At 50.1% G+C, this 20,410-nt stretch overlaps 2 protein-coding genes and 1 long non-coding RNA gene across 6 annotated transcripts in view; 2 read left to right on the top strand and 1 right to left on the bottom strand.

Moving 5' to 3' along the window:
- The window catches only part of LOC128324933 (purine nucleoside phosphorylase-like), a 15,841-nt gene extending 14,060 nt beyond the window's left edge, over nt 1-1,781 (top strand). Inside the window, exon 6 of the mRNA XM_053250147.1 lies at nt 707-1,781. Coding sequence (XP_053106122.1) covers nt 707-975 — 269 coding nt within the window. The 3' untranslated portion in view covers nt 976-1,781. The remainder of the gene's footprint in view (nt 1-706) is intronic.
- Nucleotides 1,057-3,057, bottom strand: LOC128324934 (uncharacterized). The gene is made up of 2 exons (XR_008307170.1): nt 2,623-3,057; nt 1,057-1,489 (listed from the first exon to the last, which is right to left on the bottom strand). It is a non-coding gene; the product is annotated as an uncharacterized LOC128324934 (long non-coding RNA).
- On the top strand, nt 3,044-20,410 carry C4H20orf96 (chromosome 4 C20orf96 homolog). 4 transcript variants are annotated; one of them, XM_053250144.1, is made up of 11 exons: nt 3,044-3,171; nt 5,616-5,696; nt 9,736-9,883; nt 10,543-10,643; nt 11,441-11,599; nt 13,846-13,945; nt 16,249-16,406; nt 17,306-17,407; nt 17,635-17,721; nt 18,788-18,906; nt 20,082-20,410. In XM_053250144.1, exons 2-11 carry the CDS (start codon nt 5,637-5,639, stop codon nt 20,140-20,142), a joined length of 1,095 nt encoding a protein of 364 aa, XP_053106119.1. In that variant the 5' UTR covers nt 3,044-3,171; nt 5,616-5,636; the 3' UTR covers nt 20,143-20,410. The 4 variants fall into 4 exon arrangements, with proteins under 4 accessions (XP_053106119.1, XP_053106118.1, XP_053106117.1 ...); XM_053250143.1 differs by lacking the exon at nt 3,044-3,171 and adding an exon at nt 3,271-3,421; XM_053250142.1 differs by lacking the exon at nt 3,044-3,171 and adding an exon at nt 3,428-3,714.

Below are 20,410 nucleotides of genomic sequence, written 5' to 3'. Positions count from 1 at the left end.
TGAACTACAACTCTCATCATCCCCAACCAAAATAAATTGTAGTTGGGGCTGATGGGAGTTGTAGTTCAACAACATCTGGAGGTCCCCAGGTTAGGAACCACTGGACTAGAGGAACCAATGGTCTGACTTAGTAGAAGGCAGCTTCATAGGAACATAGGAAGCTGCCATAGACTGAGTCAGACCATTGGTCTATCTAGCTCAGTATTGTCTGCAGAAGCATCACGATGGGGGGGGCAGGCAGGGCACGTGCCCTGGGTGCCACTCTGGTGGGTCACGTGAGGGGGTGCCAAAAAGTGGCATGCCCCCCGCCCCCCCCCCAGATCGCGCGTTGGTGGCGGGCAGCGGCGGATCGCCGAGTGCAGCAGAGCGACGCCAAGGCCTGCCGTCTGGCCCAGCGTCGCTTCCCAACTGCACAGGCGCGCCTGCGCAGTAAACTGCCGCCGCCCGCCAATTCCTTCCAACCGTGATTCCAAGTGCTTATCCAATTCTGCATCTCTTTTCACTGCCTCATCTGAGACCTTAGGAGCGTTTGAAAAGCAAACTAGAACAATACTCATGTGATCACGGCTTCCCTTCTGTAAGCAAGCTCCATGTGTTTCCCTACACTCCCAGTAGCTCCACTCATTTTCAGCCTTCCAGTGTAGCCCCCTCAGCACCTCATTTTAAAGTCTTGGGACTGTGAGATTTGCTTCCCATTCCCCCACAGGCATGAGCACTGCAGCTGAGGTCGTCGTGGCCAGACATTGTGCATTACGGGTCTTTGGTCTCTCGCTGATCACCAACAAGGTGACCAAGGACTATGACACGAAAGAGACTGTTGGACATCATGGGGTGCTGGGAGTGAGCCAGAGGCGAGCTCCCACACTCCAGACATTCCTGACAGAGCTGGTGGGCAGACTGGACTCTGGTGGCAGCAGCAGCACCGCCACCAGCAGCGAAGAGACAGACAAAGCCACCTATCAGAATGGAGCCTGAAGGTATCGTCTGCAGAACCAAGGAAGCACTGCATGGTGCAAACCCCTTCATAAATCTCTAGATCCATCTGGGCAACTTAAATCTAAATAAATAAATACCTTTATTTATTAGCCGCCTCCATAACAAATTGTTCTCGGTGTGGGCTCACAATCCAACACTAAAACATCCAATAAAAACACATCCAATCACAACACACACACACAAATACAGAACAATTTAAAAACTTGTTTTTAAAAAATCAATTTCAAACTGACTTTTTTCCTCTGAGTAAGACTTGTGAAGAGGCAGCAATGGGCAGAGCCACCCATGAGAATCCAAAGACAATCCAGACTGAGAATCCAAAATCTTCAGCTTGCCTGAGTCTAAACCAAAGTAATAGCCTCTTGACAATTGTTGGGACTGGAATTATTTCTTGCCATTTTTATTATCACTTGGCCTTATCTTATTCTTAGCTTTGCAGCTCAGCTGACTTTAGCCACTCTTTGCTTCTTGGACGAAGAAGAATATGATGCAACTGTAAAAATATTCAATTAAAAATGTAAAATGCAGGTAGGTGATAAAGACATGTTTATAAGATAAATTTGAACTGATTGTTTTGTCATGGCTCTGGAAAATGTGGGGAGTGGAATTTAGTAGGGGTTGTAGGGATTTCTAGCAGACAACTCTGTGTTCAATTTTTTAAGAAGGCTTTCTTGTGGGAGTCACGCAGTGATGTGGGTTTTCCTGGAGATAATTGTTGCAATTGCAATTGCAATATGATTTAGCATGTAGATCTGACTTATATTTAGTAAATGAAACTAAAAATGTGTGTCATGTTAATTTTATGTGCTGTATAAATTTGTCATATGTCCTCTCCACCCCCAAAGCTTGGAAATTCATTTTGCTGGCATGCTTGTAAATTTTTTAAGATATCATAACTCTAAGAGTGCACATTGTTGCAACTTTAAGGGGGGCAGGGGAATGAAGGCACCGAAAACTGTTAGTATACTAATTTTAACATGCCTGAAGAGCCGTGCATTTATATGTGTGTTTCCAAGGGATAGTCACAGGGACGTAGCAAAGTTGGAGTGGGCCCAGAGACAAGATTTTAAAATGCCCCCCACACACACACACTGAAGCTCAGTTCATGAAGTAAAGAAATCTTAAATGAGGCTGAATAAAGCATTATATATATATATGGTTTTGTAAATTGTGGGCGATGCAAGTCGTTTCATGGTACTAGAGAAAGACATGCTGTTCTGGTAGCCCCTAGTCTTAACACCCGCATCAATTTCGGAGGATGAATACAACTGAAGGCAGCCCGGGCGGGTGCGCAGCTGGGGGAGGCAGTCATGTGACAAGGCAGTGGGCCCCCAGACAACGGTCTCCCCTTGCTCTATTATAGTTACGCCCCTGGATAGTCACCAGAGAACATTATATTAATTCAGGGCTTCTCAACTTCGGCCAAGTTTTTGGACTACAACTCCCATAATACCCAACCACAGCAGTCAGTAGCCAAGATGGAATTATGGGAATTGTGAGCCAACATCTGCAAAAGTGCCGAAGTTGAGCAGCCTTGTGTGAATTCGCGTTACAAAACAATGCATCTTTAGCAATAGGCACATTTCTACAGAATATAGCGCCAGAGAAATGTCTTCCGAAAATCACCTTGAAAGCTCAACTGTTTCCATTTCAGAGGGCATAGCAGGGCAGGCGTGTGTCTAAGGACGGGGCCTTCTCTTTCCTGCGCTCTGTTTAACAGCCTTTGACATGAAACCGGGGATGGAGTGATACCCAAAGTGGGGAGAAGGGGGACTGGAAACAGAAGGGGGAGTCATTTTCAACAAACCAAGTGTGCATTCTTATCAGTGCAGGTTTCACATTTGGTTCACATATGTGGAAATGCAAAAACACCACAACAAGCAAGCGATCCAAGCTGCTGTTCGCTCAGCTGAAATCGCGGGATCGGCAAAATAAGCTCGAGTAGAGAACAATGGAGGCGCACAGGGAAAAGTGGCGATAGAGTGCGCACGCGCACACAGCGTAAAGCAAGGCGGGGAGCGGGCTTTCGAGGGAGAGGCGTGGCCAAGCAAGGAGCACCCGCCCACTTCACCTCAAGGGCTCATTGAGAAAGTATGTCCATCTCGGGGAGGCAGAGGGAGCAGCGAGAGAAGAAAAGCCAGGGGAGTCCGGCGAGCAGTTGCCCTCAAGAAACAGGTGCTTCAGATCCAGGCCCTTGGAGAAGGCGGGCTTCTGAAGATTCAGTTTAGGAGGTTTTTACGTTTTTAAAAGTGTGGGGTCCACTAGAGACGGTCCCCAGAGGACGTCTGGGCCCGCCCCCTCCTGCTCCGCCCTCTCGCGAAGCTGCTTCTGCCGCTCGGCTTCCGTACTGCTGTTGGTTTCCATAGAGACCGTCTACCGCGGCTTTCCTGGTTGCCGGGTGACGTGCGGGGAAGGTGGAGGCGAGGTAAGCGCACTGCGGGGTGGGGAGGACTCACAGCCACCACAAGAATAACCATGACGGGGAGAAGGAGAGCGGACACGAAATCCTTGGCAGTGGACGTGGACTTATTCACAGCCATTCCAGTTTAATGGAACCTCCATGTTCAGGGGTAGTCTACCTCTGGACACCTTCTGTTTTGGGTGCAACTGCGGGGGCGAGGAGGGGCTCATGCCTTCATGCCCTGCTTAAGGGCTTCTGGGAGGCCACCACTGTTGGAAAGGGAATGCTCTGATCCAGCAAGCCGTGCCTTACAAAAGGTGAGATGAGGGGTGGCCACAAATTGCGGTGGGGGATTATGGGAGTTGTAGACCAGTCACAACCAAGGAGTCTCGGATCGGCCACTCCTGCCTTAGGTGCACGCATTGCACGACGCCTGCTTGCAAGTTGTTGACTACAAGAGATAAGAGTAGAACCTCCATGTTCAGAGGCAGTGTACCTCCTGAATACCAGCTGCTGGGATTCAGGCCATGAAGGAAGTGTGCCTCCCAGCTGCTCATCCTTGTTTGTGGGCTCCCTGGGCAGTGAAATAAATGGATTCGTGGAACAAGCATCTGTGAACAAGGAGTGCTAAGACTGGAACCTCTGTGTGGAGAGGCAGTTTACCTCAGTCTAGCAGGCACTAAGGGCAAACAAGACTGGAAAGTTGCTGTTGGAGATGTCTGGATAGCCATGTGGGAGTGAAGATGCTTAGGTAGATAGACCTTTGGACTGATTTAAAGGGGCTTTTTTTAATGCCCTAAGGGGAGGGGCCAAGGGTGCACAGCCCAGGAGGACATGAGAACTCTGGAGAGGGGGAGATCATAGGCAGGGGGATGCTAAGGTGCCTAAAAGTTTGTGGGTGGTGGTGGTGGGGGCATGCTTGAGAGATGTGTGAGGGAGGAGTAGCACAAAAGCAATTATTGCAATTATTGGTTGCCAGTTCTACTCCCTCTATGCAGAGCTGCATAATAAGCAAAATTTCAACAGGTAAAGCTCTTTTACCAAAGACAACTACAGAGCTCTGTAGCCACCAGGAGTCCCGACACACTTTAAAGCTCTGCCTCTGTTCAGTGATGGGAGGTGTTTTCATCTGTTGAAAGCCTGCCTATCATGCCAGATTCAGTGTAGCATAATAGCCAAGGAGATGAAACTAGGGTGTTCCCTCTTCAAATTCTGCTTCTGGTGGTCCTGGGTAAACTGCTATTCCTTCCCATCCCCACTGGCAATAAGGGGATAATGATATATTAGCTTTCCCTGTATGGCCATTGAACAGATTATCATGATAATTGAAGAGATTATGATGTCAGAGTAAATTTGGGGACCCCACCCTAAACTGGGAGGGAGCTCCCAGATACCCAGCATTTGGAATTACACTGGAGGCATATCAAGAACCATTCCTGAGAAAGGCTGAGAAAGGATGTACAGAATAGATAAATAGATAAGGATCCCTCCAAACGGAGGTGGCCACCCACTTCTTTACTAAAGACATTTTATCATGATTGGAGGCCTGGTGGAGAAGACAAAAGAAGAACCTTGCTGGATCAAGGTATGTATCCAGACATAGGAACATAGGAAGCTGCCATATACTGAGTCAGACCACTGGTCTATCTAGCTCAGTATTGCCTTCACAGACTGGCAGCGGCTTCTCCAAGGTTGCAGGCAGGAGTCTCTCTCTGCCCTGTCTATCTTGGAGATGCTGCCAAGTCCAGCACCCTCTTTCCCACAGTGGCTAATAACCAGATGCCTCTGGGAAGTCCACAACCAGGAGATGAGTAGTGCACACGCAGCATGAATCTGGATGTCAGTCAGTGTGGTTTAAATGTTGTATTTGGACACATTTTAATAAACAAAGGCACTTAAAACTGTTTACATACTAGGATCATGTCATGTCCAAAGAGTGCTGCATTCATATTTATGATCTATGCATACATGCATTTTAGGGCAAGTTACCTGAAAAAGGTTAATTACAACTTTGAAATTGCCCACTTTGACTGGTATTGCACCTGTTATGATGTTGATTGGTTTTAGGGAGCAATATACATTTAGAAAAGTGAAATATCTGAAGAAAGGTAAAACATCAAGCAGAATAAAAATATTCTTCTTTACTTTGTCACTTGGGTAAAAACTTACCAAATGTTCTTATTTATTTTTGTTTTACTGTGTGTTTTTCTCTTGCCAGGGTCCTTCGCTGGCTCAAAAGATGGCTCTCGGGAACCAGAGTAACCTGCCCAAGAGCATCGTAAACTCCTTAATGCCACCTGTGAGTCCCAAAAAGGCAACGGGGGCAATTTTACAAGCAAGAGCAATACAGAGAGATGATCCAGTTCACCCACATTTCTAATTCAAGTAGAACTCTGTATGCAAGGTGGAGACACAGTTGGTTGGTGGGTGGTTTATACCTAGTGTGGGTGTTTTCCCTATTTGAACATAAGAACAGCCCTGCTGGATCAGGCCCAAGGAGGCCCATCTAGTCCACCATCCTGTTTCGCACAGTGGCCCACCAGATGCTGCTGGAAGCCACAGGCATGAATTGAGGGCATGCCCTCTCTCCTGCTGTTACTTTGGATGGACTTACATTCCCTCTGCAAGATTAGATGTGGAGCTTGGGGGCACTGTTAGCTCTGGCTATTTTGACAGAGGTCCAAGTGGCCTCAGAGCATTTTTACTAGCTTCAGCTGTGTCCTCTTCTGAAAGCGGAATCCCTTACTGAGCTCACGGACTTGGTCACGGAACTCGCATTGGAGTCTCCCAGACTTTTGGTGCTGGGGGACTTCAATGTTCATTTCGGGACCAATCTATCCAGGGTAGCTCAGGAGTTCATAGCGGCCATGACAACTATGGGACTATCCCAAGTAGTCTCTGGACCGATGCAAATTGCAGGTCACACGCTTGATTTGGTATTTTACTCTGATCAGGGTGGTGTTCCATGGGGACTCCTGTGATTTCCCCATTGTCATGGACGGGCCACCATCTGGTTAAGGTTGGACTTACAACCACTTTCCACCTCCGCAGGGGCGAGGGGCTCATTAGAATGGTCCGCCCGAAGAGGTTATTGGATCCAGTAAGATTCCAAGAAGCCTTGGAGGGATTCAATGTTGGCTTTGCCGGTGATCCTGTTGATGGCCTGGTTGAGAATTGGAACAACTTGCTCACTAGGGCAGTAGACACGATTGTTCCCAAACGTCCCCTCCAACCCACTTCAAATTTGGCCCCTTGGTATACGGAAGACCTACGGGGGCTGAAGCGGCAAGGTAGGCGACTGGAGCGCAGGTGGAGGAAGACTCAACTCGAATCTGACAGATTGCGACATAGAGCACATCTAAAGATCTATGCTCAGGCAATACGTGCGGCAAAGAGGCAGTTCTTTTCTGCCCATATTGCCTCTGCGAATTCACGTCCGGCTGAGTTGTTCAGGGTTGTGAGGGGACTAGTATCTGCCCCCGCTCCCTTGAACCAGAATTTGGAGTCATCAGTTACTCGGTGTGATGTGTTTAAAGAGTTTTTCGCAGATAAAATCTCTCGGATTCGGGCCGACTTAGATGAAGACTCCACAATTTGATATCTGAGCTGGAGGTGCCCAACAACTCCTCTTATGTGATTCGACTAGATCGGGTTCAGTCTGTGACTCCTGAGGATGTGGACAAGATGCTTGGAGTGGTGAGGCCTACCACTTGTTCTCTTGACCCTTGTCCAACATGGCTTGTTCAGTATAGTAGGGAGGTTGTTGTAGACAGCTGATGGAAATCATAAATGCTTCTCTGAGGGAGGGCAGGATGCCTCCTAGTCTTAAGGAGGCAATCATTAGACCTCTTCTAAAGAAGCCTGCATTAGATCCCTCAGAGTTGAGCAAATATAGGCCTGTTTCCAACCTCCCATGGCTAGGCAAGGTAATTGAGAGGGTGGTGGCCTCTCAGCTCCAGGCGGTCTTGGAGGAAACTGATTATCTAGACCCATTTCAAACTGATTTTTGGGCAGGCTATGGGGTGGAGACTGCCTTGGTCAGCCTGATGGATGATCTCCAATTGGCAGTTGACAGAGGAAGTGCGACTCTATTGGTCCTTTTGGATCTCTCGGCGGCTTTCAATACTATTGACCATAGTATCCTTCTGGAACGTCTGAGGGTGTTGGGGGTGGGAGGCACTGTTTTACAGTGGTTCTGCTCCTACCTCTTGGATAGATTCCAGATGGTGTCGATTGGAGATTGTTGCTCTTCAAAATCTGAGCTTAAGTATGGTGTCCCGCAAGGCTCTGTACTTTCTCCAGTACTTCTTAACATCTACATGAAACTGCTGGGAGAGATCATCAGGGGATTTGGAGCTGGGTGTTGCCAGTATGCTGATGACACCCAGATCTCCTTCTCCATGTCAACTTCTTCAGGAGCTGGCATATCCTCCCTAAATGCCTGCCTGGAAGCAGTAATGGGCTGGATGAGAGAGAATAAACTGAAGCTGAATCCAGATAAGACGGAGGAACTTATTGTGCGGGGTCAAAACTCTAGAGACGATTTTGATCTGCCTGTTCTAGATGGGGTCACACTTCTCCAAAAGGAACAGGTTTGCCGTCTGGGAGTACTTCTGGATTCACACCTCTCCCTGGTTTCTCAGGTGGCCAGGGGTGCTTTCTATCAGCTCCAGCTGATACGCCAGCTGCGCCTTTTTCTCGAGATGAATGACCTCAAAACAGTGGTACATCTGTTGGTAACCTCCAGACTTGACTTTTGTAATGCGCTCTACGTGGAGCTGCCTTTATACGTAGTCCGGAAACTTCAGTTGGTTCAGAACGTGGCAGCCAGGCTGGTCTCTGGGTCATCTTGGAGAGACCATGTTACTCCTTTACTGATGGAGTTACACTAGCTGCCAATAGGTTGCCGGACAAAATACAAAGTGCTAGTTATAACTTACAAAGCCCTAAATGGCTTAGGCCCAGGGTATTTAAGAGAGCGTCTTCTTCATTACAAGCTCCACCGCCCATTGTGGTCATCTGAGGAGGTCCGTCTCCAGTTACCGCCAACTCATTTGGAGGCTACACAGAGACAGGCCTTCTCAGTCGCTGCCCCGAGATTATGGAATGTGCTCCCTGCTGAGATACGATCCTCCCCATCTCTGGCAATATTCAAAAAACACCTGAAAACCCATCTTTTCGCCCAAGCTTTCTCAGCTTCCTAATATTTCTGGGTTGTAATCTCTGGTTATTTTTAAATTGTTAAAGTGTTTTTAAGTAAACCACCCAGAGACAAAAGTTTGGGGCGGTATACAAATTTGATAAATAAATAAATAAAATAAGAGGTAGCCTGGTCACAGTTATTCACACGCTGGTAATATCCTGGTTGGACCATTGCAAGGAACCTACATGGGCCTGCCTTTGAATGCCCCAGAAACTACAGCTGGGACAAAGTACAGGGGGAGTAAGCTAGTCTTGTGGTAGCGAGCATGAACTGTCCCCTTCGCTAGCAGGGTCTGCCCTGGTTTGCATTTGGATGGGTGACTCCATGCGAGTGCTGTCTGCTGTAAGATATTCCTCTTAGACAACAGGGCCGTCGCTCGATGGTAGAATATCTGCTTGGTTTGCTGCCTGAAACCTTGGAAGGCTACTGCCAGTCAGTGTAGAGGGTAGACAGTATTGAACTAGATAGGCCAACGGTCCGACTTGCTATAAGGCAGCTTCCTATGTTCCTATGTGCAGTAACAGGGTTGCTAAATCAGGATCAGGCACATGGAGTGCATTTCCCTAGTGCTGAACAACTTCACTGGCTTCCGGTCGACTTCTAGGACTGATTCAAGTTGCTAGTTATTTCCTTAAGAGCCCTAAATAGCGTAGGATTAAGGGCCTAAAGGCTTATCCCCTTCTACATTAATCTGCCCAAATGTTGATATTTGCCTCGGAGGCCCTTCTCCATGTTCAAACTCCATCAGAATGCAGTGAGTGGGAACCCAAGAGAGGCCTTTTCAGTGGTGGCACCCCACCTGTGGAATGCCCTCCCTAGGGAGGTTTGCCTGGTGCCAAGTCTGTTTTCTTTTCAGCGCCAGGTAGAGATCTTTTATTTCCCCCTGTCTTTTAGATTCCATCTTGTTTTAACTGGCTTTTGCAGTATTTATGCTGCTGAGGTGGTTTTAATGCATAGTTGTAGTTTCTGTATAATGCTTGGTAAGCTGTCCTAACAGATTCTTAGCTTTAAGGGTTGGAGAGAAATAGAATAAGGAAGCATTTTCTCCACAAAAGACTGCTGAAAAGCAATCATTCTCCTGAAGACTCCCTTGCTTCTGCCCTGTGAACTAGCTTCTTTCTTGTGTCATGCTTAGGATTACAGCCAATGGCAAAGAGAAGAAGGCGTTAAGAAACAAACAGTGATCAAGGGATTCTTGCCATCTCTTGCTTCAATGAAGGAGGAGAAGGGGAAGAAGGCATTAAAGAAGACTTCCTGGACAAGGTCAAAAGAGAAACCTTCAGGTTGGGAAAGGTTCTGCCCACATCCCTTGCCTCCCCCCCCGCCCCCATCACCATGTGTGTCTGCCCACTGGCACTCTGGGAAGAGGAGTTGGGTGTGGAACAGCCAGCTCTCCTGGGCTGGAAGAACTTTCCATCCATCAGGCTCAGGAGATTTCCTGGGATTCTCTTTCCCCAGTAAAGGCTGCAGCCAGCCATGGGGAGGGGCTGTAGCTCAGCAGTAGAACACACATTTGCATGCAGAAAATCCCAGGCTTGGACTCCAGGCTCCCCAATGCCAAGGAATATTGGGTAGCAGAGCTGGGGAAACCCCCTGCTGGAGAGTTGCTGCCAGTTAAAGTAGATCACACAGGGTGTGATGGAGCAATATTGTTGGACTCAGCACAAGGCAGCCTATACTGATGGAAATGTAGCTCAGTGGCAGAGAACAGGCTTTATATGCGAAAGAGCTATAAAAAGAGTCGGGGTAGTCGGTGTTGGGAAAGAACCCAGACCCTGGAGAGTTGCTGCCAGTCAGAGTAGACAAGACTGGCTCAGGTGGACCAAATGTCTGACTCGGTATAAGGCACCTTCATGATTGGTTCCCTGCCACATTATGCACAATAACTCTGGGTTTTCCCCTACATGCTGGGCAATGTCACAAAAGACATGTTCTGTTTCAGGCCGTTTGAAAACGACACCTAAGAAGCAGAGGACTTGGCATCAAACAGCAGCAAGAGAAGCAATGCTTGCAAAGAGCGCGGAGAATATCAGAATTTTGCAGGTGCATGTGCAAATGTACTAACTGAACCTTTGGCATCAGGTGCGGCAACTTTAACACTTGTGGGCATGTAGCCCATTTTATTCTTGTCTAAAACATGAACTGGGAAACAAGGCACCTGCCTAACATACAAAGCAAATTAAAGTGTGTTTATTAACACCCTGTTACAAAGCATGCTAGCTCTATCAAGATACCCATTAGCTCCTTGCAGTATCCTAGCTCTGAAGCTGGAGAGGATTGCTATGCTTGTTTAGAACACATGACATTAACACATGTGAACCTCGTTCCATGGCCTGAGAGTGAATCCCTTGGGAATAATCACTGAGGAATTAATCTGGTGCTGGGCAAACCATTCCTTTCTGCAGCCTCTGGCTCTGTTTCTGTCCGGGGGGGGTGGGCAGGTATCCATCCAGTAGAGTTGGCTCCAAAAACTACCACATAGCCAAATTAACAGGAGCTTAAATTGCATAACTGGAACCTCCTGCTCTAGATAGCGGAGGATCACCACAAGTATCGGTGGAGGAAGAATTGGGTGGCAATAACAGGACTCTTCCCAATGAATTTTCTTAGAGAAAAGAAGGATACAATATCAGGTTGGAAATCTTTCGTTATTGGATGTGCATTAGGGCAGGGGCTGAAGGCCCCTCCTCATTATACGGAAGGGAATGGAAGGAGATGCTGCCTTGGGGCTGGAGGGTTCTCAGATTGTGGGACCTGCTCTGTGTACTGCTGGAGTGACGGAAAGCGGGGTAAAGGTGAGCCGAGCCATTGGGTAACCTCTTCCTTCCTGAATACCTCAGCAACTGTCCAAGAGCAAAATGAACAGCTTGGAGGAACTGAAGCACCATTCCAGCGTTCTGCTGGAAAAGAACCGGCGGCTGGTGAAAGACATCAAGGAGATGGACGACGACACAGTGAAGCGGGCCCGGGAGCTCCTCCAGCAGTACGACATGTTCGGGGTAAGGCTTGTTTGGGCTGGGGCGGATTTGATGCAGCAGAATGTCCAAAAGGTGTTGGTTCTCCTACACCTGAGCATGTGAGACACAGAGACCTTTCAGGGATGTTCAGATGGCAGGATCCCGGCTGGATGCTGCAGACCCCTCGTTCTGCGTGGCCTGTGTTGATCTTGTACCAGCCCTTGTGGGCCTCATTGTCTGACAGTCGCCAGTAATGGCTGAATCTCCCAGCATGTCAGGAATGGCATGAGCGGCAGGTGGCTCTAGCCTGCAGGTAATGAACATGAAAGGAGAACTCCTGGAACCAGCCTTTCCCGTGAGCATTCTGCTTTCTTGCATTCCTAGCTCAGAGGTGACTGGAGTTCCTAAACCAAAGTGTCTCCTCTTGTGTATACTGTTAGATTCCAGACTGCCTACATGCAGTAGACGCCTTCCCCTGTCCTCTGCTGACCGGAGGACAAAGAATGTTCACAAACATTCTAGCAGTGCAATCCTGTGTGTCTCTACTCGGAACCAAGTCCCACTATGTTCAGTGGTGTTTACTCCCAGATAAGTGTGCATCGAGCGCACCCAAATCAGTGAAAAGTGTGGCTGCAGAAGACAACCGAAAAGGCTCGACCTCTTCTACCATGTATGCTTTTGTTGTTTTGTTAATCTTAAGTTAAAAAAAAAACGTACATAAGGCCTAGAGGCTGGAAGGATCCTGTGGGCTAGGAAGCTGAAGAGGGAAGAGTGAACAGGTGGGAAGGGAGCGAATGCTGGTGGGGCGGGCAGGATCCAGTGTATGGGGGCTGAAGGAAGGAGGACAGAATAAGATGGAGGCTAGGAAGCTGATTCCTAGGGAGAGGGGCAACTTTGGAGTGAGTGGGTGTGGGGCGGGAGGAGGAGGAGGAGGAAGAGTTGAAAAGAGGACAAACTTCATGCAGGTTCCAGAGCCAGAAAGGGGCAGGTAGAGGCAGAAGTCTGGGAAACCGGAGGAGGAGGAGGATGTGCAGGCCGTGAGCGGAGAAGTTGGGACCTGTGTGGAAGAGCAAGGAAGGCAAGGGCAGGGAATCGAGAACCCATGAGGCAGTGTGGTGGCTCCAGAAGGAAGAGTCTGACAGACGGGGACAAGTGCAGGGGGGTCCCTACAGGGTGGTCAGGGAGGGAGTGGATCAGCAAAGGAGCTCTGGAGGCTGGTGGGGCATAAGCCAGGCTGCTCGTGGGGAAGAGGCCAGTATTTCACACACTGAATTGAACAAATCAGCCACATCTGTGGGCTGCTAGTGCTGCATTCCCTCCCATCCAGGCGGTGGTTCTTGCATAAGAACAGCCCTGCTGAATCAGGCCCGAGGTCTGTCTAGTCCGGCATCCCATTTCCCACAGCGGCCCACCAGATGCCACTCCACAACCAGGAGATGAAGGCGTTGCCCTCTCTCTCCCTCCTGCTGTTGCTCCCCTGCAACTGGAATTCAGAGGCCTCCTGCTTCTGAGCCTGGAGGTAGCCTATAGCCATCCAGACTAGTTGCCACTGATAGACCTGACCTCCCATGAATTGGTCTGAGCCCCCTTTTAAAGCCATCCAAGCTGGTGGCCCTCACCATACCCCATGGCAGAGAATTCTATATACTGAGTCAGACCCTTGGTCCATCTAGCTCAGTATTGTCCATGCAGACTGGCAGCAGCTCTCCAAGGTTTCAGGGAGGAGTCTTTCCTAGCCCTACCTGGAGATGCTGCCAGGAACTGAACCCGGGACTTTCTGCATGCAAAGCAGATGCTCTCCCACTGAGCTGCGGCCCCATCCTCAAAGGTGACATACATGGGTCTCCCCTCCAGGCACTGACCTGCTTAGCTTCAGCAGGGTAGCTAGACTGTGTGCTCTTAGACCAGGGGTGGGCAAACCTGGCCCTCCAGCTGTTGTTGAACTGCAATTCCCATCATCCCCAGCCACAGGCCTGGCTTAGACCATGCTCTGGGACCCCATAGACTGTATTCTTCAGGCTCCTCTTCCTGCTGTATTTCCTCACATCCAGCTAGTGGCTTGCAGAGGGATCAGGGAGTGGCAAAGGGCAGGTCCTGATGGTGCTCCGAGCACACAGACTAATGGAAGAGGCTCTTCGCACTTGCTTTCATTCCTGCTGGCTGAAAAGCGGGATATAAATGGTTGTTGCATTCGTACTGACTTTCTTTTCCTGGCCAAGAGCCTTTCTGCGTCCCCTTGAACCTCGAGTGGTCCTGAGCAACCACTGTCTGCATTTCTGTCTCTACAGACAGTGATCACAACTTTTAAGGATTCAAGCCAGAACCAAGTGGGTGTGGCCAAAGCAGAGCTCCAGGAAACCCTGAAAACGGTGGAGAAGAACATGGGAAGTAAGCAGGGTCCCACTTGCAAGTGCACCCCGTGCGTCTGACTCTGTGGGTTGAGCTGCCCAGGCCGCTACATCCCTCTGGCTGTGGTTTGGAAGGGAGGGCATTCCACTAAGCAGAGAGGCTGACAGTGACAGCCAGGTGGTGCCTGCTTATTGTGAAATGGACCAGTGGGAACATGGGGAGGTCTGCTAGCCAGCTTTCCTCCAGGTAGAGGGGCCAGGCTGAACCCCATGCCTGGGGGAAATCGCTGACTTAACAGAAGCCACATCGCAGCAGGCTGTGGAGGAAGGAATTCACGGGATGGCAGCAGCAGCAGCAGCAGCCAGCACTCCTATCTTTCAGCTCTGTGATGTACCAGCTGCAGCCTTCATCTCAGTTGGGGCCCCTCCGCTCTCGGATTCCTAGCTCTTGGGACCGCGTGCTTTCTCAAGATGCTGCAGGCAACGGCTCCACAGCCTGTGAGTGGAAACGCCACTTCAGTGTTGTTGCAGATCCAGCTGCAACATCTCAGGCAAATATGTCCTTGGGATTTGAAATAATGACGATAGACTTAAGCAGCCCTTCCTTAAAGCAGCTAGTACTGGAGAAAGGATCCATGCCTGATTGTTTCGCTGGTGGCAGTGGCATTTTCTTTCTCCATGGCCAGATAATTTTGCCATTGCAAAGGGGACTTTAGGGGTCTCAAACTCAGCTTGTGGTATTTCCCTCATGCCATACTGAGCAAGGGGGCATCTTGGGGGTGTGGGGGGGGGGGAGAGGTTACTTCTTGAACCCAGACCCTCACTCAAAGGACATGGCACAATGGCAGCAATGGTCCCAGGGAACAAAACATACCAAGGGGTAGAGCTGGAAACTGCATTGGTGCAGGGTGGTCTGCCTGGCTCCTGGTTGCTTCTCTACCACATGGTCCTGCAAGCTGTACTGGAAGCTGTTCCCCAGATTCCTCTGAGTTTCAGCAGTAGCCACTGATGCAGGTCATAAAGCCTCTTGTTCAGAGAAGGGACAGCAGGGCAGCATCTGCACGTAAGCCTGAGACTGCAGGGAAAGACGTTTGCTGGATTGGAGCCAAGAGCCAGCATCGGGACCACTGCAGTATGCGGGCTTCTGCTCTCGGGGCACACACAGCAGGAGCCCCCCATGCTGGGCCTCGCACTTCCAGAATGCAGATACTTTTGTGCAGGAGTGCAGATACTTTTGGAATACTTTCGCCGTGCTCTGGAAGTGTGCTGTCAGAGCAGAAACCCGTTGCTAAAATAAATGACAAGGTCCTATTCCAGCCACCACCTGCCTCAGCTCATGTGGGGAAAGGGGGCCCTTTAGAACAGGCCAGTGTGTTGCAAGGGGGACTTGGCTGGCTTTCTCCATCCTCTTCTTCTAACATTGTGTTAGCGTTTCTTTGCATCCAGTGAACAAGAAGCGCCCCCCAAGTTTGCCGCATCTCGGGGCACACGGCCACATTGCTACGCCCCACCCTCCCAGTTCAGTGACGGGGATAAAAGTTGGGCGTGCCAGAAGCCTCTCCAGCAAAAGGCCCTCCCCTCCTGCTGAGAGGGACAAGTCTGCTCGGTGGGCTGCTGCCGTGGTCTCCCTGAGCTGGAGGGCCCAAAGGCAGGGCCTCCATGTGGCTGGGTGGACTGTGTGGCTGCCCAGGGCTTCCTGCTTGCCCAGAGTGGTGAGACGGATGAGTGGCCAGGAGCCGCTTGGGCACAGCTGGAACTTGGGGGTCTCTTACAAGCAGGAGACTCAGACTCCGAGTCGCTTTTGTGCAGGTAAAGAAGCGACTAGGAGCAACAAGCTGCAGGCAATAAAGGCAAAGGTTTTAGCAAACAAAGTAGGAATCTCATCATGGTAAGTGATTCCACCTTTCCCCACATAAAATGAGTTTTAAAATAAGGTTGCTCAAGAATGAGCATGATGTAAAGGGCAGCAGTGGCTCCTCCTAATAAGCCAGGGGGGCACCAAAGGAGGCACAGCTGCCCCTGCTTTCTTTCAGCCAGACTGCACCCCTTTCTCCCATCCCGCCCTACCCCAGTGTCAACGGGAGCTGCACTGCCTGCAGCATGGCCAGCCTGCTGCCAGGACGGCTCTTAGGCAGGGTGGGGGCAACCCGAGCTGCTGCTGCCAGGAAGCGGAGGAAGCGGCACCTCCTTTGGCGCCCCACTGGCTCATTAAGACAAGCCACTGCTGGTCAAGGGTCTACCTCTTTGGTCCCAACGCAACGTCTCTGGGAGTCCCCTCTGTGGAAGTCATCAGCCGCCCCTTTCACTTCCTCTCCTTGACTTCCTTTTGGTTTGCTTGGCCAGAACTGGAGCAGGAGAGGAAGCGCATGAGCACCAAAGTGCAGGCCCTCCAGGAGGAGCTCAACGTCCTGCGAACGTACATGGACAAGGAGTACCCCGTGAAAGCCGTCCAGATCTCATCCCTGCTGCGCAGCATCCGGAACCTGAATCAGGAGCAGGAGGTGTGGGAAAGAGGCCGCTGCTGTCGGGGGCGTAGCAAGGTTGGAGTGGGGCCTGGGACAAAAAGTGAGGATGGGGCCCTGCCCCGAAGATAAGAACAGCCCTGCTGGATCAGGCCAAAGGCCCATCTAGTCCAGCATCCTGTTTCACACAGTGGCCCACCAGATGCCACTGGAAGCCTACAGGCCGGAGTTGAGGGCATGCCCTCTCTCCTGCTGTTGCTCCCCTGCAACTGGTATTGAGAGGCATCGTGCCTCGGAGGCTGGAGGTGGCCTATAGCCACCAGACTAGTAGCCATTGATAGACCTGTCCTCCATGAATCTGTCTAAGCCGCTTTTAAAGCCATCCAAGCTGGTGGCCATCACCACATCTTATGGCAGAGAATTCCATAGATTAATTATGTGCGGTGTGAAAAAGTACTTCCTCTTGTCAGTCCTAAATTTCTTGACCTTCAGTTTCATGGGGTGACCCCTGGTTCTAGTGTTGTGAGAGAGGGAGAAACATTTCTCTCTGTGCACTCTCTGCTCCACGCATAATTTTATACACTTCAATCACATCTCCCTGTAGTTGCCTCTTCTCCAAGGTAAAGAGCCCCAGCTGCTGTAGCCTAGCCTCATAAGGAAGTTGCTCCAGGCCCCTGATCATCTCAGTTGCCCTCTTCTGCACCTTTTCCAGTTCCCTAGCTCCTTCAGGGAGGGGGAGAATGAAGAGCAAGCTGTTGCCCAGCTGGCAGGCCCTCTCCCTCAGGGGCCCAGGGACCTGAACTGCCCCCACCCAGTTCAGTTGTAGGCACGTTCCTGTTCAGTGATCGCTAGGCTGCTGTCCTCCTTCGGGTTTTGCCATGGGCAGGTCTGGCCATGAGGCTAAAGACCTCCTCCTCCTCCTGTCCTCTCCTCTCTAGGATGAACTGGAGGATATCGAGGATCTGTCCAAGCGGTTCCTGGAGACTTTAGCAATGAAGGCAAAGGAGGAGCAGGAGGGCATCTTGCAGACTGTTGCTGAGGTTTGTGGAAGAAGGCTGGCTCTTGGCACTGTGCCTGGAGGCTGTCCAAGTGGGAGGAGGAACAGTCTTGACAAGTCCTTGGGTTCCAAATGTCTTCTGGGCTTGCAGTACCCCATCCTGCCCCCGCCCCCCGACCCACAATCCAGCATTGCCTTCCAGGACCGTGTGTGTCATCGTCTGTGTTTCATTTTGCAACTGAATTGCATTTCCCCCACATCTGTATACAGGAGAAGTTGTCAGAGTACCAAGATGGCCTCAGACAAATGCATTTAAACAATATGGAACTGAGAAGACAAATCCAAATCCAAAAGGAGGTAAGAGGGTTTAGAGACCATAGCAAGTGACTTGATGTTGGGACCGGTGGCTCTTACATTCCTCATCTGTGGTCAGTCTTAGTAGTATTATATTTGTGAAAGGAATAGCCATGTACACACTGCTGTACAGAGGATGGGGTGACAGGTCTCTGCCCCAAGGGGCTTACTATCCAGGGAAATACAGAGGAAGGGAATTGGGGGCAGTGGCAGAAGAATGTGCAAATATCTAAATTACAGGTACTTAGGCTTAGTTACAGTAGCTAATAGGGGCTTTTGAGATGGACACGAATCTCCCGTGTGGGGGATTATTGCATACATTTATACCCTGCTTTTAAAATATCAAAGCAGCTTACAATACAGGTATAAGAAATGTGTTGGCAAATTTAAAAATGGAAATTAGCAGTCTAGGAATACAGCACCAGAAGAAACAATTTCAAACAGCAAAATGAGAAGCCATGACAGGCAGGTCTTCATCATCATCTGTCTGAAGATGGAGAGGAAAGAGCCTGCTGTGTCACTTTAGGGAGGAGGTTCTACAGCTGTGGGGTTGTTACCAACAAGGATCCTGGTACCCAGGAGCTGAACTTCTCTTAATGGCAGGGCTGTCAATGCAAGGCCCAACTATGTGTAGTCTCATGTAAAGTAAAGTGTGCCGTCCAGTCAATTTTGACTCCTGGCGCCCACAGAGCCCGGTGGTTGTCTTGGGTAGAATACAGGAGGGGTTTCCCATTGCCATCTCCCGCGCAGTATGAGATGATGCCTTTCAGCATCTATATCGTGCTGCTGCCTGATATAGTACCACCAGGGATTTGAACCAGCAACCCTTTGCTTGTTAGTCAGGCATTTCCCCGCTGTGTCACTTAAGGTGACATGTAGCCTCATATAGGAGAAGGTTTATCCTAAGTCACTGGGTCCTTTATCACTCAGGGCTTTACAAGCCCAAATCAGCATTTTAAATTTAACCTAGAAGCTAATTGTTAGCCAGTGTAATGGGAACAAAATAGGCAGAGTTCCTACGATTCTGAGTGAAGTTGAAGTTGCTCACTTCTCCTTTTAACTCTTTCAGGTAATCGACGAACTGATGAAAGAAATCCAGGAGTTACAGAAAAGCATTATAATGCTTCACAACACCATCAGGGATCCACGAGAGGTGATATTTGCAGATGTCCTCCTCCGCAGACCCAGGTAAGAACCTTTGCCCGTGTCCCAAACAGTAGGACTGGCTAAGCATGCCTTTCTTCACACTTCCACTCTGTAGGCACTTGTGTTCCTCTATTGCCCACCACCACACATGTAGCCTGTTCACAAGAAATCTGCTGGAGACAGAAGAGCCCAGCAAGGGCAGGATGGCTTTCACCAGGATGCACTGAGGAATAAGAGTGGTTGGAGATGGGGATTTGGAGCTCAGAGCCAGGACAAGTTGCTCTGCAGGTTCTTGCTCTCCCCACTGAAAAGCTTCCTCGGCCCCTTCTTGATTTCTGATCCTTTCACTACGAAAGTGTTTTCAAACACTTCTCCACTAGTAGCAAGAGGACTAGAAACTTTCTTTCCCCTTCCCTTGAAAGTCTCAGCTTTCAGATTCAGACTCACACGCCCCATTCCGGGTTTGTGTAGGGATACCAGTTTTAGTGAGCTGGAACCAGCCGGGCCACTTGGGCTCCACTTAGGCTTTGGCTGCTCCCAATCCAAAGGAAGTGTGCTGTCGGCACAGCACCACCGCCTGCCACAGAGCTGCACACTTCCAGGGTGTGATGCTCCTTTATGGGAAGCCGAGCCCTGTACCGCCCTGGTGGCTGGGGTGGTGTTGCAGTAGTGGTGGGAGGGAGAGATCCTCTGTGCTCTTTCCCTCTTTCCAAACATACCAGGTTCCTTTTGGCAGTCCAGTAGCCCTCCTTGGGGTAAGGGACAAAGGATAGGAACACAGGAAGCGGCCTTCTACCAAGTCAGACCCTTGGTCCATCTAGCTCAGTATTGTCTTCACAGACTGGCAGCCGCTTCTCCAAGGCTGCAGGCAGGACTCTCTCTCGGCCCTATCCTGGAGATGCTGCCAGGGAGGGGACTTGGAACCTTCTGCATGCAAGCCGGCAGGTGCTCTTCCCAGAGCAGCCCCATCCCTTAAGCGGGATATCTCGCAGGGTTCAAATCTAGTTTCCCATCCAAATGCAAACCAGGACAGACCCTGCTCAGCAAAGTGGACAATTCAGGTTTGCTTCCAAAAGACCAGCTCTCCTCCCCGTCCCCAAGGGATACTGTAGCTTTGTTCCTGGTGCGTCTGAAGGGAGTTCTCTTTGTTTCCAACGGCGGGCTCAGAACTCCTCTTCTCTGGCGTGGGTCTGATGTGTTGCTTCCCCTTCCTCCAGATGCAGCCCAGATATGGCGGTTGTTCTCAACATCCCCACAGAGGAGGATTTCCCCTTGTAATGGCTGGAACGTGGTTGGGTGGAGACGCCTTGTTCATTCAGCTACATCCTTGCAGGTCGCAGCCGAGTCGAGGGTGACGTGCCGAGGGCAGTTTCTCTCCTGCGCTGCGGAGCTTGTGCACAAGAAGCAGCCAACACACTGCCTTAATCTCAGGCTGGAGTTCTTAAATCTTGCCGCTAAGAACTGTAGCGGTGGTGCCAGTCCTCGCAAATAGGAGGACTTCAGAGTCAGTTTAATATTAAAGGGGGCCCTGCCTGAACGAAGAGAA

This window comes from Hemicordylus capensis, chromosome 4 (genome assembly GCF_027244095.1).
Source record: "Hemicordylus capensis ecotype Gifberg chromosome 4, rHemCap1.1.pri, whole genome shotgun sequence".
In the NCBI taxonomy this organism is placed as follows: Eukaryota; Metazoa; Chordata; class Lepidosauria; order Squamata; family Cordylidae; genus Hemicordylus; species Hemicordylus capensis.
Note: the sequence above shows the minus strand (reverse complement) of the source record. Positions and strands in the feature narration are given on the sequence as shown.

Bases quoted from the DNA above. Each gene is read 5' to 3' on its own strand.
- C4H20orf96 (XM_053250142.1), top strand. From the start codon at position 3,634: ATGCCCTGCTTAAGGGCTTCTGGGAGGCCACCACTGTTGGAAAGGGAA. The intron at 5,697-9,735 runs GTGAGTCCCAAA...TGTCATGCTTAG, and splicing joins TAAACTCCTTAATGCCACCT to GATTACAGCCAATGGCAAAG. The intron at 11,600-13,845 runs GTAAGGCTTGTT...CTGTCTCTACAG, and splicing joins AGCAGTACGACATGTTCGGG to ACAGTGATCACAACTTTTAA.